At 39.4% G+C, this 13,110-nt stretch overlaps 1 protein-coding gene across 4 annotated transcripts in view; it reads left to right on the forward strand.

Annotated features, from left to right (window-relative positions):
* Positions 1-13,110, forward strand: part of LOC111866833 (protein slit) — a 635,722-nt gene that overhangs the window by 580,536 nt on the left and 42,076 nt on the right. For all 4 annotated transcript variants that reach the window (XM_023856131.2, XM_023856134.2, XM_023856132.2 and 1 more), the window contains exons 15-19: positions 2,226-2,376; positions 5,060-5,206; positions 8,714-8,785; positions 9,644-9,715; positions 10,651-10,814. In XM_023856131.2, the coding sequence (XP_023711899.1) occupies positions 2,226-2,376; positions 5,060-5,206; positions 8,714-8,785; positions 9,644-9,715; positions 10,651-10,814 (606 nt within the window). The remainder of the gene's footprint in view (positions 1-2,225; positions 2,377-5,059; positions 5,207-8,713; positions 8,786-9,643; positions 9,716-10,650; positions 10,815-13,110) is intronic.

Here is a 13,110-nt window from a genome sequence, read left to right on the forward strand (position 1 = left end):
TGGAGTGGCCTTTTTTTTTATTCGCTTAGTGGGGCGTGTAGCCTGCCCTAAGTGATTATGATGATAGGAGAATTTGGTGGAATGAAGATTGGCAGGGGACACCGAAGTCCTCAGAGAAAACCCGCCCCAGCACCACTTTGTCCACCACAAATCCCACTTGACCAGACCCGGGATTGAACCCGGGCCACTGCAGTGGGAAGCCAGCGACTAACCGCTGGAGTTATGGCGCAGCCGAGTGGCTTTCTTGCTTCTGTCTCTAAAGGGAAACAGTAGAGTACAGTACATGCTGGCAGTAACCTAGGTTTTGTAGCGACCTCTGTAGTCTAGAGGTAACGTTCCCACCTCATGACTCGTGGTACGCGGGTTCAAACCCGGCAGAGGTCGTGGAATTTTTAAGGGCGGAAAAATTCAGGGAACAAGTCCTCTGGGAGGGACTTTAAGCCGTGGGTCCCGTGTCGTAGCTTTACGGCACGTAAAAGAACCTCATATATCCAAAGGAGGTCACTGAGCTAAATTCAAGGACATTTCTCGCCCAACAGTAGTCTCTAACGCCTCTGATAGATGGAGGAAGCATTATAGATACCGCCAAGCCAGTAGAGGCCGAACTCGCTGGCTCGGTCGGGACTGATGGTACGCACCAATATTGGTAGGGTATAGAGACTGGTAGAATATCATAGAGGGATGCACAGTGGACCAATACTGGTCTCAGTGCATGGGGAAACCCACCCTCTCCAATAACTAACTAACTAACTAACCTAAGTTTTGTTCCTAATGCATCCATGCATTTTAAATCCCATCGGACTACAGGAGATTATCATAGTGACATAAATTTCAAAATATTGAGATGTGCTTAACAGTGAAGATGATTTCAAACCTATACTCATACAGTGTTTTGGTAATAGTAAATGCTCTGTACCACAGTGTTCGGATAGCCCCCTGATGTTGTGTTAGTTACTAGACACAGGGTTTGGATTGATAATTAGATTTATTGAATGTTTATTTCTTGTAACTACACATGACAATAACAATCTCACTGATTTACACATTCTATAGCTCACTATAGCTACAGCACACATAAAGTGTTTTGTTTATTCACTGATCATTGCTAGATAGCTGCTGCTAACAGTGGAACCCAAGACAATTAACCACCAACTTTGACCTCTGACTGACTTAACTTCTTGGCACTCACTGCATAGATAACATCCCATCTAAAAGTTCCTCTGTTGTTGAGTGTTGATGTGCTGCTGCAGAAACATGTTTACCACGCCATAGCCTAGGAATGGCATCCCTTCTTGTTCCACTAGTCAGGTTTTCAACTGTGATGTTGCAATATCTTGGCAAATAACATCTGTAAACCAAATTTTATGAATTAATAAAAACGCCACAGACCAATGTATTGAAAATACCTTGCATAGTGGCATTGTTATAACCATGCTATTTTGCTGTAAAGAATCTGCAGTTATTTTCTGCATGTTCCATATATTGGAGGTATGTGGTAACATAGTTGGTTAGGCACTTACAAGCCAGAAGGTCACAGGTTCGATTCCCAATGAGGGCATTGGATTTTTCAGTTGGTCTAATTCCTCAAGCCGCACTATGGCAATGGGGTCAACTCTGCCTCTTAACAGATATGAATGCCAGGAATCTTCCTGAGGTAAAGAGCACACGTTGCATAAGGCTGACAATCTCACTGCCATCTGTGAGCCAGTCATCTAGAAGCCTCAACATCTTGCAACTCTACAGCCCTCTATGGCCTGTTACAGGGATAGCTTTATGTTTTACCTTTATGTCCCATATATTGGATAAATATGGCAGATATTCTTCATCAGAATGGTAGTTTTGAATCAACACGATACATTAAAGTACCTTGCTTTTGAACCTGTTCACCACTATTTTACTCTGCATTCCCCTAAAATGCCAACCAGAGACCAGGAAGAATAGATACCATAGAACTGTGGAGTATGTTTCCTTTTTTCTAGAAGTAATGCTAGTGGGGTGGGACTAAGTCCCTTGTACTGTGGCCACTTCTGGCCTATTGTACCATTATCCAGAAGTAAGTATATGATCAATGGAAACCTTTCTGCAGCAGAAGCAGAAAAATATTTGGGTTCCTCCAGAATTTAATTATAAGCACATTTTACTGTAGTAATGAACACTGTTGCTATGTTAACAATACATCTTTTGGTATAAACTACAGTCAGTGTGTGCTGATTACTTGATTGCAGGTGTGGAGGAGTTCCGAACTCGTTTGGCAGGAGAATGTCTTATTGACAGTGCATGCCCCAGTGGCTGCTCATGTGAAGGTACTCTCGTGGACTGTTCAGCTCGTGGACTCAAAGAAATCCCCAAGGACATCCCAATGTACACCACAGAGCTGTGAGTTTTGCTCGATGCATGAACCGTTCATGCTACTCATTTCACTCTGAACTGAAAAAAATCAAAGAATGGCTGGATGTATTGTATTCATCATCATCATCATTATCATCATCATCACTGGCATGACAGCCCATTGTGAGCCCTGGCCTTCCTCAGGATTGCTTGCCATTCTTCTCCATTCAATGCTACATTCCTCCAGTTCTCTACACCCAAAATTCTTATGTCGTGCCACACACATTCTTCCCCATTGTATTATATTATAGGAACAAAATGAGTGAATACTGGTTAACTGAACAATATAAAAAATGGCTGGGTTAATAATAAAAAAGTGAATGAATAGTAGACAGAAGAGTATCTGAGGTCAGACAGTAGCATCTTGCCCCAGTGGGAATGATGTGGGAAACAATGTGTGGACTCAACTCCACCCACTGTTTCCCATGTGTTCCAAGCTGGGACAGGATAGTGCTGCCTGTCTAACTGTGCATGCTGCTCCCCAGATGGTCTGTGCTTGGTCAGCCCTCAGCTTTCTTTGCATGTAGAAGGGGTGGAGGAAATAGTGGAAGCATTAAGAAATTTAGGAATAGAACTTCTTTGTGTTGCTACAATGAAAGTAGTGCAGTTGGCAACACTGAATGTTCTTCTTCTGTTTCTTTGCACTTTGTAGTGCTAGGGTCAGTGCATTAGTGATTGTGCTGAGTGACAGTCCATGTGAAAGAATTCGAAAATTGAAGACTTATCTGATTTTGAAAGAGGACAGATCGTTAATGGAAGTTTAGCCGGAGCATTTGTGACAAAAACTGCCATATTATGTGTATTGAGAGTGGCAGTTTGTAAGGTTATATCAGCATACACAAATCATGGGAAGACAACATCAGAAAAATGGAACAGTGGGTGAAAATCAACACTGACAGAAAGAGATCATCATATATTGAGAAGGATTTTTCCAGAAAATCTCAGAACCAACTGCGGCACAAGTGACAGCAGAATGAAACATTTATCTTGGAGACCCTGTTTCCACAAAAATTGTCCAATGTGAGCTTCACAAATACAACACAAATTCACAGTAGGGCTGCAGTTGCTAAACCTCTGATTACTGAAAATAATGCTCAGATGCATAAACGATGGTGTCACCACCATAAAATCTTGATATCAGACAACTGGAAATGCTTGTGTGACATGGTCAAATGAGTCGTCCTTCACACTGTTCCCTGTATCAGGAAGAGTTTGTGTTTAGAGAACACCCAAGGAAGCCTACAATCTGGAGGACCTGGTTCTAACAATGAAACATGGGAGAGAAGCTGTGATGGTTCGAGCAGCAATATCATGGCATTCTATGGGTCCCATTATTACCCTTCATGCCAAATTACCGCAGGGTAGTATGTGGACAGGTTGAGTAGTTGGGTGCAGCCCATTATCCAGATGTTATTTTCCAAGATGACAATGCTTCCATTTATAATGTTATATTTTAGCGTCCTGTTGCACTGATTTTCATCCATGATATGTATACAGTGGCCGTCTTGCAGTGCACTCAATTTCACCTGTCACTTCACAACATGTTTCAGCAACACAGTGCCATCATCAGGTGTCCCAATTACATCAATCTGTTGCATTGCTTGCAATTGCATATGTTTTCACAACACCATTTGAAAAGTATTTAAAAAGTCCGTATTTGTCAACTATGATAAATTTACACTCGCTAAAACTTGTTAAAATAATTCATCTTATTTGTCTTAATTAAAACTTGCATGTGGTTCATTCACTACGGGGTCGTTTTTCTTATTTTCTGTGTAAACCGCGTCCATTTACTTAATTGAAGCTGTTCAGTCATGGTTTGAAGAGCATGAAGGTGAACTTCAGCATCTTCCCTGGTCAGCACAATCACAAAATTTGAACATTATTGAACCACTCTGGTCATTTTTGGAGACCAGAGTGAGGAACAGATTCCCACCTCCTACATTTCTAAAGCAACTTGAAGATGTTCTTCAAGAAGAATGTTGTAAAATTTTCTCTAGAGACTGTTCGAAACTTTTGCATTTCAAGAAGGATTGTGGCTGTATTGAAGGAAAAAGTTGGTCCAACGCCAAATTAATATAGAAATGTGTACACTATCTGTACTGGTACCAATATTTTGTCCAACCCCTGCACATAGCATGTGAATACAGCACTCATCACATCAACCTCTCACGGTGGAAACAGAATCTCTAAAATGCCATGCAACAACTCCACATTGACATGGCTGATTACCCAAAAAGGGTTCCCATATACTGCAAGCATGAAAGTTTCAAAACATATGTCAATAAGCTCTATTTGTAATTTAATTGAAATTAATTTGTCTAGAGCACAGGTCAACTCAGCCTCTAACAGAACTTAATACCAGGAATTGATTAAATAATTTTCTTGGGGAGTAAAGCACGGCCAGCATGTAAGGCTGACAACCTTACCGCCATCTTTGAGCCTATTATCTAGATAATGTGGGACCCTCGTCTCACAACACTACGGGCCTTCATGGCCTGTTACAGGGATAGCTTTACTTTTTTTACTTTAGAACACAGATATTATGAGCAGAAAGACAGGTAGACAGAGAGTAAAGCTTATGAATTATTTTTGAAATATGCATAGAAATGCTTCTGTAATGAAACTGTGATATGTTGTGCTGGTCCTTTTACTTCTCTTTCTGTTTCAGTTTGCTGAATGACAATGAAATTGGACGCATTAAATCAGATGGCTTATTTGGAAGGCTGCTGAACCTACAGAAACTGGACCTGAGACGGAACAGAGTGACAGGAATTGAAGAGAATGCATTTGAGGGAGCAGCACGCCTCGCTGAACTGTATGTAATCATCACTTGTTAGACCATGACATCACCGCCGCTGCCACTGCCACCGCCACCACCACCACCCCCATCACCATTACTTAATATGCCAAGTACCATATTGTCACGTGTTGGGTGTATAATGTAATAAATAACTTCACGCCGTATTTGATATAGCATATTTTATTTCACACTCGCTCTTACAATCGCACCATTTTCAATCTCAACTTTACTGCCATTGGCAATGTCACAAATACTAGACTGCAATTAACTGGTTACTCTTTCTCTAGTAACTGGCTCAATCCTCACTGTCTAATCACTTACTACTAACTAACTACTGAATACTCCTCTTGAATAGTGTTCGCTGCTCCTTATTTAGCCTTGTTACGGACAACACAGAAAACAGTTATGTAATAGACACCACTGTTGCGTAACGTCATGTTTGCTGATAGCCTAGCAATGCTGTCGGGAGTTGTTTACTGCTGCATAGCAACCACAGCATCCCGTGTTACATCACCGCGGCAATGGTTGCCTGCTGCAGCCACTCCTCTGCCATGTCACCGCGGGGGAATGGGGGGTTTACCGAGAGTTGCACACTGATGGATGGAGTGGGGGTTTGTGACGTCACTCGCGAGGTCAAAGAGTTCACGTGACACCCACCTCCCACTACGCCATCCAATATATTGTTTTATGACACAGCCTTCTCTGTTCTTATCTCTTCTTCCACAATCCCTCATCTTTTGTCTGTTTTTATTCTTTCCTTCATATATTTTGTGTCTCTTCTGTCACTTCAGTCTAATACCTGTTCTCACCATTGGTCTTTTTGTTAAATGTCTCTATTTGGATGCTCTCAAAGCAATTGTGTTGTATGTGCTTAACATATTATTAATATAATTCACTTTAATAAAAAAACATCTGACACAGCTGTACAATTTAACCTATTCATTACAACACTCCTTTTCACCCTACATATTTTGGCAGACTTCTTCCACCTGTAGGGGTGTTGAACCAAGTCTTTGAAAGCTATTAAAAATTGTATATATCATGTCTGAACTGTATTAAAATACAAGAAATTAATGATTCCTGAAAGCAGATACCAGTCGGGTATTCTTTGAGCTCCTTAGATGCTGTGTGCTGTACAGGTAAAATTATGTGGAAGGGGCTTCATGTGTTATTGCTTGTCTGCAATGCTGTGTTTTCTCCATTTGCTGTCAGGTTATGCAGTAGTGTTCCTGCTGTACCATGAGATGTGGCTTTACTAATTTGGCAATGCTACAACCTCCTACCTCCTACCTACAACCTCCCCATGTTGTGACATTTCCAGTGTGTTCATTATCTTGGTTATCTTCTGGCTCTAACTACTTTTATAATGTTGCATAGTACAGTGCTGACCTCTGGATCAAATGACGAGGTTACTGGCATCCATGTCCCCTCTGTGTACATGTATGCATCAATAGAACCTGAAAATTTGATGAATTTTACTCATATTCGGTATGCAAGAGTTTATTTTAGGTCAGTGGTCAGTGAATCTGAACATTCCAGCTCCAGAAATAGTTGCCTTTCAGATGGGGCCAAAAACATAAAATGGATATTTTCTTGAAAGCAACTCAATGATTTTGATTGCATTTCAGTACTTTATGAAGACAATCTCCCTAAATAAAATTGAATAGGTAGTGTCTTCAAAAAATAGCCGTACACACACTAGAGATCTAAACACAAAAGTCCTCTTGCTCGAAACTTGCTTTCATTGGTCAGATGGATTTTATTATTTTTAAGTATTCAGCAATCAACAGTGATCTAATGAGCAACATTCAATTTCATATCCTAGGTAATGTACTTGAGCTCAGTTGTATATGAGAAAGTATGCGCATGTCTTTGCACAGATTTTTATTGTAATCCCCTTAGTTTCTAAGAAAGTTTTTTAAGGTTATGAGGGTGGTCCGAATTTAAAGGTACAGCACCAGATGGCATCAACATATTTATTGCAAAAAGAATCTTTAATAAAGTCAAGAAACACTACATACTAATGTTTATTTTTCCACATAGTTACTGTTATCATCCAGACATTTATCCCATTCTACAAGTTTAAATATTCCTTCATTACATTGTTCCTTTCCAAGGGATGTGAATTATCGCGCAACTCTTTTTTGCAATGTGTTTTGGTCCTCAAAACTCTTTCCTGATAAAAAGGTCTTAAATCGCCTGAAGAGGTAGAAATCTGATTGTGCTAGATCAGGACTATGTGGTGGATGCTGCAGAACTTCCCACTTATGCTTTTGCAACCAGGCTGCTGTCTGGGCTGAAGTGTGAGGTCATGTTCCATCATGCAGAACCCTCACAGCAGCAGTTCATTGTCCTGGTCTCTTTTGTTTAACGGCTTCCAACAATTTTTCAAAAGTGTCACAGTATTTGTCGCTGTTGATCGTTGTTTTTGGTGGGAGAAATTCACACTGCAGGAAGCCATCACAATCCCAGAACACAGTCACCACTGTTTTTTTCACGGATTACTCAATTTTTAATTTTTTGTGGTGTATGAATGAGGATATTTCCAAGTCATGTATTTTCTTTTTGACTCTGGGGTGAACTCATAAACCCATGCCTCATCTCCTGTGATGATTCTTTCCACAAATGATCCTCCTTCAATTTGGTAACGGCAAAGATTTTCAAGCAAAGCAGCCATTCTTTTGCTTTTGTGCTCCTCAGTGAGCATATTCGGAACCTGGCAAGAAGACACTTTATGGAAGTTTAAATCTGAGATGATTTCATGAACAGTGCCTTCTGCGATACCTTTCATTTCGGCAATTTCATGAACTTTGATTCTTTGATCTACCCTTATCAAACCTTCGATAATGACACAGTTTTCATCAGTGTGCGAGCTCCTTTTTTTTTATTCGCTTAGTGGGGGTTGGAGTCCAACTGGGTCCACTCGGCATGGTAGCCACTGATTGGCCTATTGTAGCCTGCCCCAGGTGATTATGATGATGGAGAATTTGGTGGAATGAAGATTGGCAGGGGAAACTGAAGTACTCGGAGAAAACCTGCACCAGCACCACTTTGTCTGCCACAAATCCCACTTGACCAGACCTGGGATTGAACTGTGCGAGCTCCTTGGTCTGCCTCTGTGTTTTTGTGGATCATCATTCAGTGCTGTTCGGCCATCTTTATACTTGATTGCAGCACTTGGACACTTCCTTTCAGCTGAAAACGTTCTGGCTGTAAACACTCACAAACCTGCAATGAATCTCTCTCTGTCTTACTTCTACTTGCAAAAGCCTGACCACCACATGGACCTTAAACTTTGAATAATTTTCAATCAAAAGACCATTTTGTTCGCTTGTAAAACATAGACATGTGGATAGAGAACAACAACTCTAGCACAGCTACTTCTCTGCTACTCGACGTACCAATTCATGCAAGTGACATTGATACGTTTCGCACAGGCCATATATAACACTTGTACCTTCAATCTCAGACTACCCTCGTGTTTATTGAGCTCACAAGTGGAGTTATTGTGTTTGATTTCAGGCTGCTTTCAGAAAACAAGATCAGAGAAGTTCATAACAAGATGTTTGTTGGTCTGACAAACCTAAAGACACTGTAAGTATTGTATGTGCAGTCTTGAACTAGAAATGTATCAAATTTATAGACCATTAAAACTGTATGTTTACAGCAGCTTCATCTGAGGAAGCTGACTCAAGCAGTAACACTTCTGACTTGTATTTAGATCTTATCCAGGGTACTAATTATAATGGACTTCTTCAGTCCCTCCAGAAAATTACTAGGATAATTACTTGAATTCTGCTGCAGTCACGTCTTTCTATGTCCTTCCAAATTTATTTTTCACTATCAACCAGTCATGTAACAGTATATGGTCTTGGCTTATAACAGCACTGCTATAAATTACAAATAAATACACAGTAAATCCATTAGATTTTGTGCTATACTAATGTATTCCTGTATTGATAAATTTGTAGCTTTTTCATTTCTAGAAAAACATGTTATGTTGGCTGATAATTTACTATTTTATTTTTTATTTACAGTTAAATTTGTTTAGAAATATTAACTGTTAATTACTATGAGATTTATTTACATAATACTGTGCAGGACTTTTGTGTTTTAATGTTTTGCCAGAAGACTTCTGCCTGACTGTTGCTTAGCTTGGTTGGTTGTGCACTGATATACGTTGCATTTTATTTATTTTAAAGAATCTTCAACAGTGGGAGCTTCTATGTTTGCTGGTATCACCGTTCAGACTCTCCACACTTGATCTCTCTCATATGCAGTCAACTGACCCACAAACCTCCTGAGAGATAAATTTTATCATACTAGACTTGACCAAGTTGCCAGTGCAGCTGAAACTTGTGGCCTCCATAAAATAATAGGACAGCATCTGTACAGTAAACTCATTATTTCTGCAGGAATATAAATTTTGTTGATTCTATTATTATTTTACAGTGTTCTGTATGACAACCATATAACCTGCGTGATGCCAGGATCGTTTGACTTCCTCACATCATTACACTCACTGTAAGTACAGTGCTATCAAGTGTATGAAAAAATATATTCTTTTAGTATTTCAAATACAAGTACATTGATTCAGTCACAGTGAAAAGCATTTTACTTTAAGAAAAATTGTGCTAACCAGGACTTAAGTGTTACATCAGACAAGCATATTTTTCATAAATTACAGTTGTAAATGGTGCAAATAAAAAATTTACTGAAGTGCAACAACAACAACAACAACAACAACAAAAACAATGGCGATAAAAAACAAGGATTATTTTACAAGAAAATTTTAATTTTCAGTAATTGTGGACAGATTGCTTTTGCACTAGTTAGTGAGAGCACAGGAAACTTTTTTCTTCCATGCCATATTTCAAGAAAGTAAGTTCATTTATTCCTGAACAGATGTCCATAGCTGATTACTCAATTGGCCACTGATATATTAGGTATTATAGCAAATGAATTATATCAATACCTTAAACAGCAAGAAAATGGAAGGAGATTTTTAGCAGAAAATTCTATCTATCTTTGCTGGCATTATAGTGGCTAGGAAGGCCATTGAATAAAAGTGAGTGTTTCATAAGATGTCACTGTCTTGAACATTAGAAGGCACATGGTTCTGAAGATCATTCACATTGTTCTGATGTCATCATGGGAATATTTTCTGTGGACACTGCATATTTTCCAGTGAAGATATACCTTATCCTACTTTTAAGGCTTCCTTGTCTTCGTATCAGAATTAGTCTCATGGTCTGTAGAGAGTAAGTATTATTCCTTCTACCTGAAGATTAAGACAGAGTCACATATCTTATCCAGACTGTGGATAATGTTCAAGGAAGTTAATCCCTTTACAAATGGACATACTTGTCTGTGTGTAAATGTTTTAAGAACCATCACCAGTTAGTTGACTTTTGATATAGATTTATTTATAGAATGAGTAACTGTTTTCTTTCTTTCAGGAACCTCCTGTCTAATCCCTTCAGCTGTAATTGCCACTTGGCCTGGTTTTCTGAGTGGCTGCAAAAGCATGACCTGAGTGGGGGGAATCCACGCTGCCACACACCTCCACGAGTGAAGGATGTACTAATTCATGAGCTGCCACATCACGAGTTCAAATGCACCAGTATGTTGCAGAAAGACTTAGTACTTATACAGACCTCCAGTTCATCTTTCCATTGTCTCCAGGTTTATCCTCTTAACCTTCATTCTGTAGCTCTGTAATTCTGTGCTTATTTGGCCATCAGCTTTCACCCATTATATCCACTGGTCTTTCAGTTTCTTCCTAAACCTTGTAATATTTTTGACCAAAGGTCTATTATTGAATTTCAGGTCATTCGGAATATTGCTTTATCAAGCTAAGGGTCTGATATGTTATCATTTCTGCTGCTTCTGTTCCTCTTTTGTCTTAACCCATGCTTATGCCTCATTGCCCTATTTTACCTTTGGCTTAACCAGCAGTTTGTGTAATTTCAAATGTGTACGAGGTGTGTTCAAAAAATTACGGGAATTTCCGTATTTTGGAAAAAATATTTATTCATTCGTCTACATTAATGTTGTCGCCTTCAAAATAGTCCCCATTCGATATTCCAGCGCTTCTTCCAATCATCGAAACACTTCTCAAACTCGATTTTTGGGATAGCCTTTAGCTCTTTCAGCGATGCGCTTTTAATGTCATCTATGCTTGTAAAACGACGGCCCTTTAAGGTTCTCTTTATTTTTGGAAATAGGAAAAAGTCACACGGAGCCATGTCTGGCGAATATGGAGGCTGGGGCATCGTTACAGTATTGTTTTTGGCCAAGAATTCACGAACAAGCAACGAAGTGTGAGCAGGTGCATTATCGTGGTGCAAAAGCCATGAATTGTTTTTCCACAAATCCGGGCGTTTTTTTCGGATTGCCTCACGCAAACGGCGTTGAACTTTCAGGTAGTACTCCTTATTGACCGTTTGACCTTGAGGCAAGAATTCATGATGCACTATGCCATTAAAATTGAAGAACACAGTAAGCATAACCTTCACGTTCGAACGCACTTGTCGAGCCTTTTTCGGTCTTGGCGATCCAGGATGCTTCCACTGAGACGATTGAGCCTTAGTTTCAACGTCATATCCGTAAACCCATGTTTCGTCACCTGTTATAACACGTTTCAGTAATTCTGCATCATCGTTGACTTCCTTTAGTGATTCCTGAGCAACTTCCATTCGCCGCTGTTTTTGTTCAAAATTCAGCAATTTTGGAACAAATTTTGCTGCCACGCGTTTCATACCCAAAACATTCGAAAAAATTTCATGGCATGAGCCAATCGATATGCCAACATCATCAGCGACTTCTCTGATTGTGATTCGGCGATCATTCATAATCATTGCTTTCACTTTTTCCACGTTTTCATCGGTTGTTGATGTGCTGGGGCGTCCGGGGCGCTCGTCATCTGCAACGTCTTCACGGCCATCTTGGAAACGCTTATACCACTCGTAAACTCTTGTTTTACTCATAACAGACTCACCATAGGCCTTTGTTAACATTTCACACACTTTGTAACACTTTATTTCATTTTTTACGCAAAATTTGATACAAATTCTTTGATCCATTTCTTTTAACAAACGAAAATCGCCAAGCTCATAAAAACACGTCTAACCTTAGCGGCTGCCACAGACAAAGTAAGCAATGAATACAGCTGAAAATTTTATTGTACTTCAGGGGCATGTATACCAACATAATAAAAAAAAAATTTTGACAATTGGACTCTCCAAACCCGCGAAATTTTAAAATTCCCGTTATTTCCTGAACACACTTCGTATTGGAGGTTACTGTATCAAGCTTCCTGTAAATTATCCATATAAATGTTTGAATGTTTTCTGTTCATTTGTCTCAGTATCTGGGTTTTCTTTTAAGAAAAGCTATGATGGGAAAAGGTAGGAAAAGTATAAAAGCTTTTCACATTCAAAATATTCATCTACAAGTTGCTGGAAGCTGGTGGGTTTGCTGCACTCTTCACAATACATTATTAGTGTTTTTTGCTTGGTGAAGTCTGAACAGAGAGTTGTTACTTATGTCTCACCTAACACTCTATTGATAAATGTTACTTATTGTAACTGAAGATGACATATGAGGGGTGACTTTTTCTGCAGAAAGACAAAAGAGCTAGTGTTGAGTTGCAAGATTGCTTCCAGCTGAACTTACCATGTGTTATGTTATCTTCCAAGTGAGTATAATATTGGAAATTTCTATTATTCATTTGGTGCACAGTACTGTGCCTTTACTCTGCTGTCTTACCTTTTTGTCAATACACTGTCCTAATTACATCACCACAGGACTTTGCTGTGACTTCTTCCAACTTACTGACTCCATCCACTGATTTACTAATTTCTGCTTCTTGCTTCAAACAGTTAAGTAAAATAAGAGTTATGTTTTTTGGCTGTCTA

This window comes from Cryptotermes secundus, unplaced genomic scaffold (genome assembly GCF_002891405.2).
Source record: "Cryptotermes secundus unplaced genomic scaffold, Csec_1.0 scaffold533, whole genome shotgun sequence".
NCBI classification, from domain to species: domain Eukaryota; kingdom Metazoa; phylum Arthropoda; class Insecta; order Blattodea; family Kalotermitidae; genus Cryptotermes; species Cryptotermes secundus.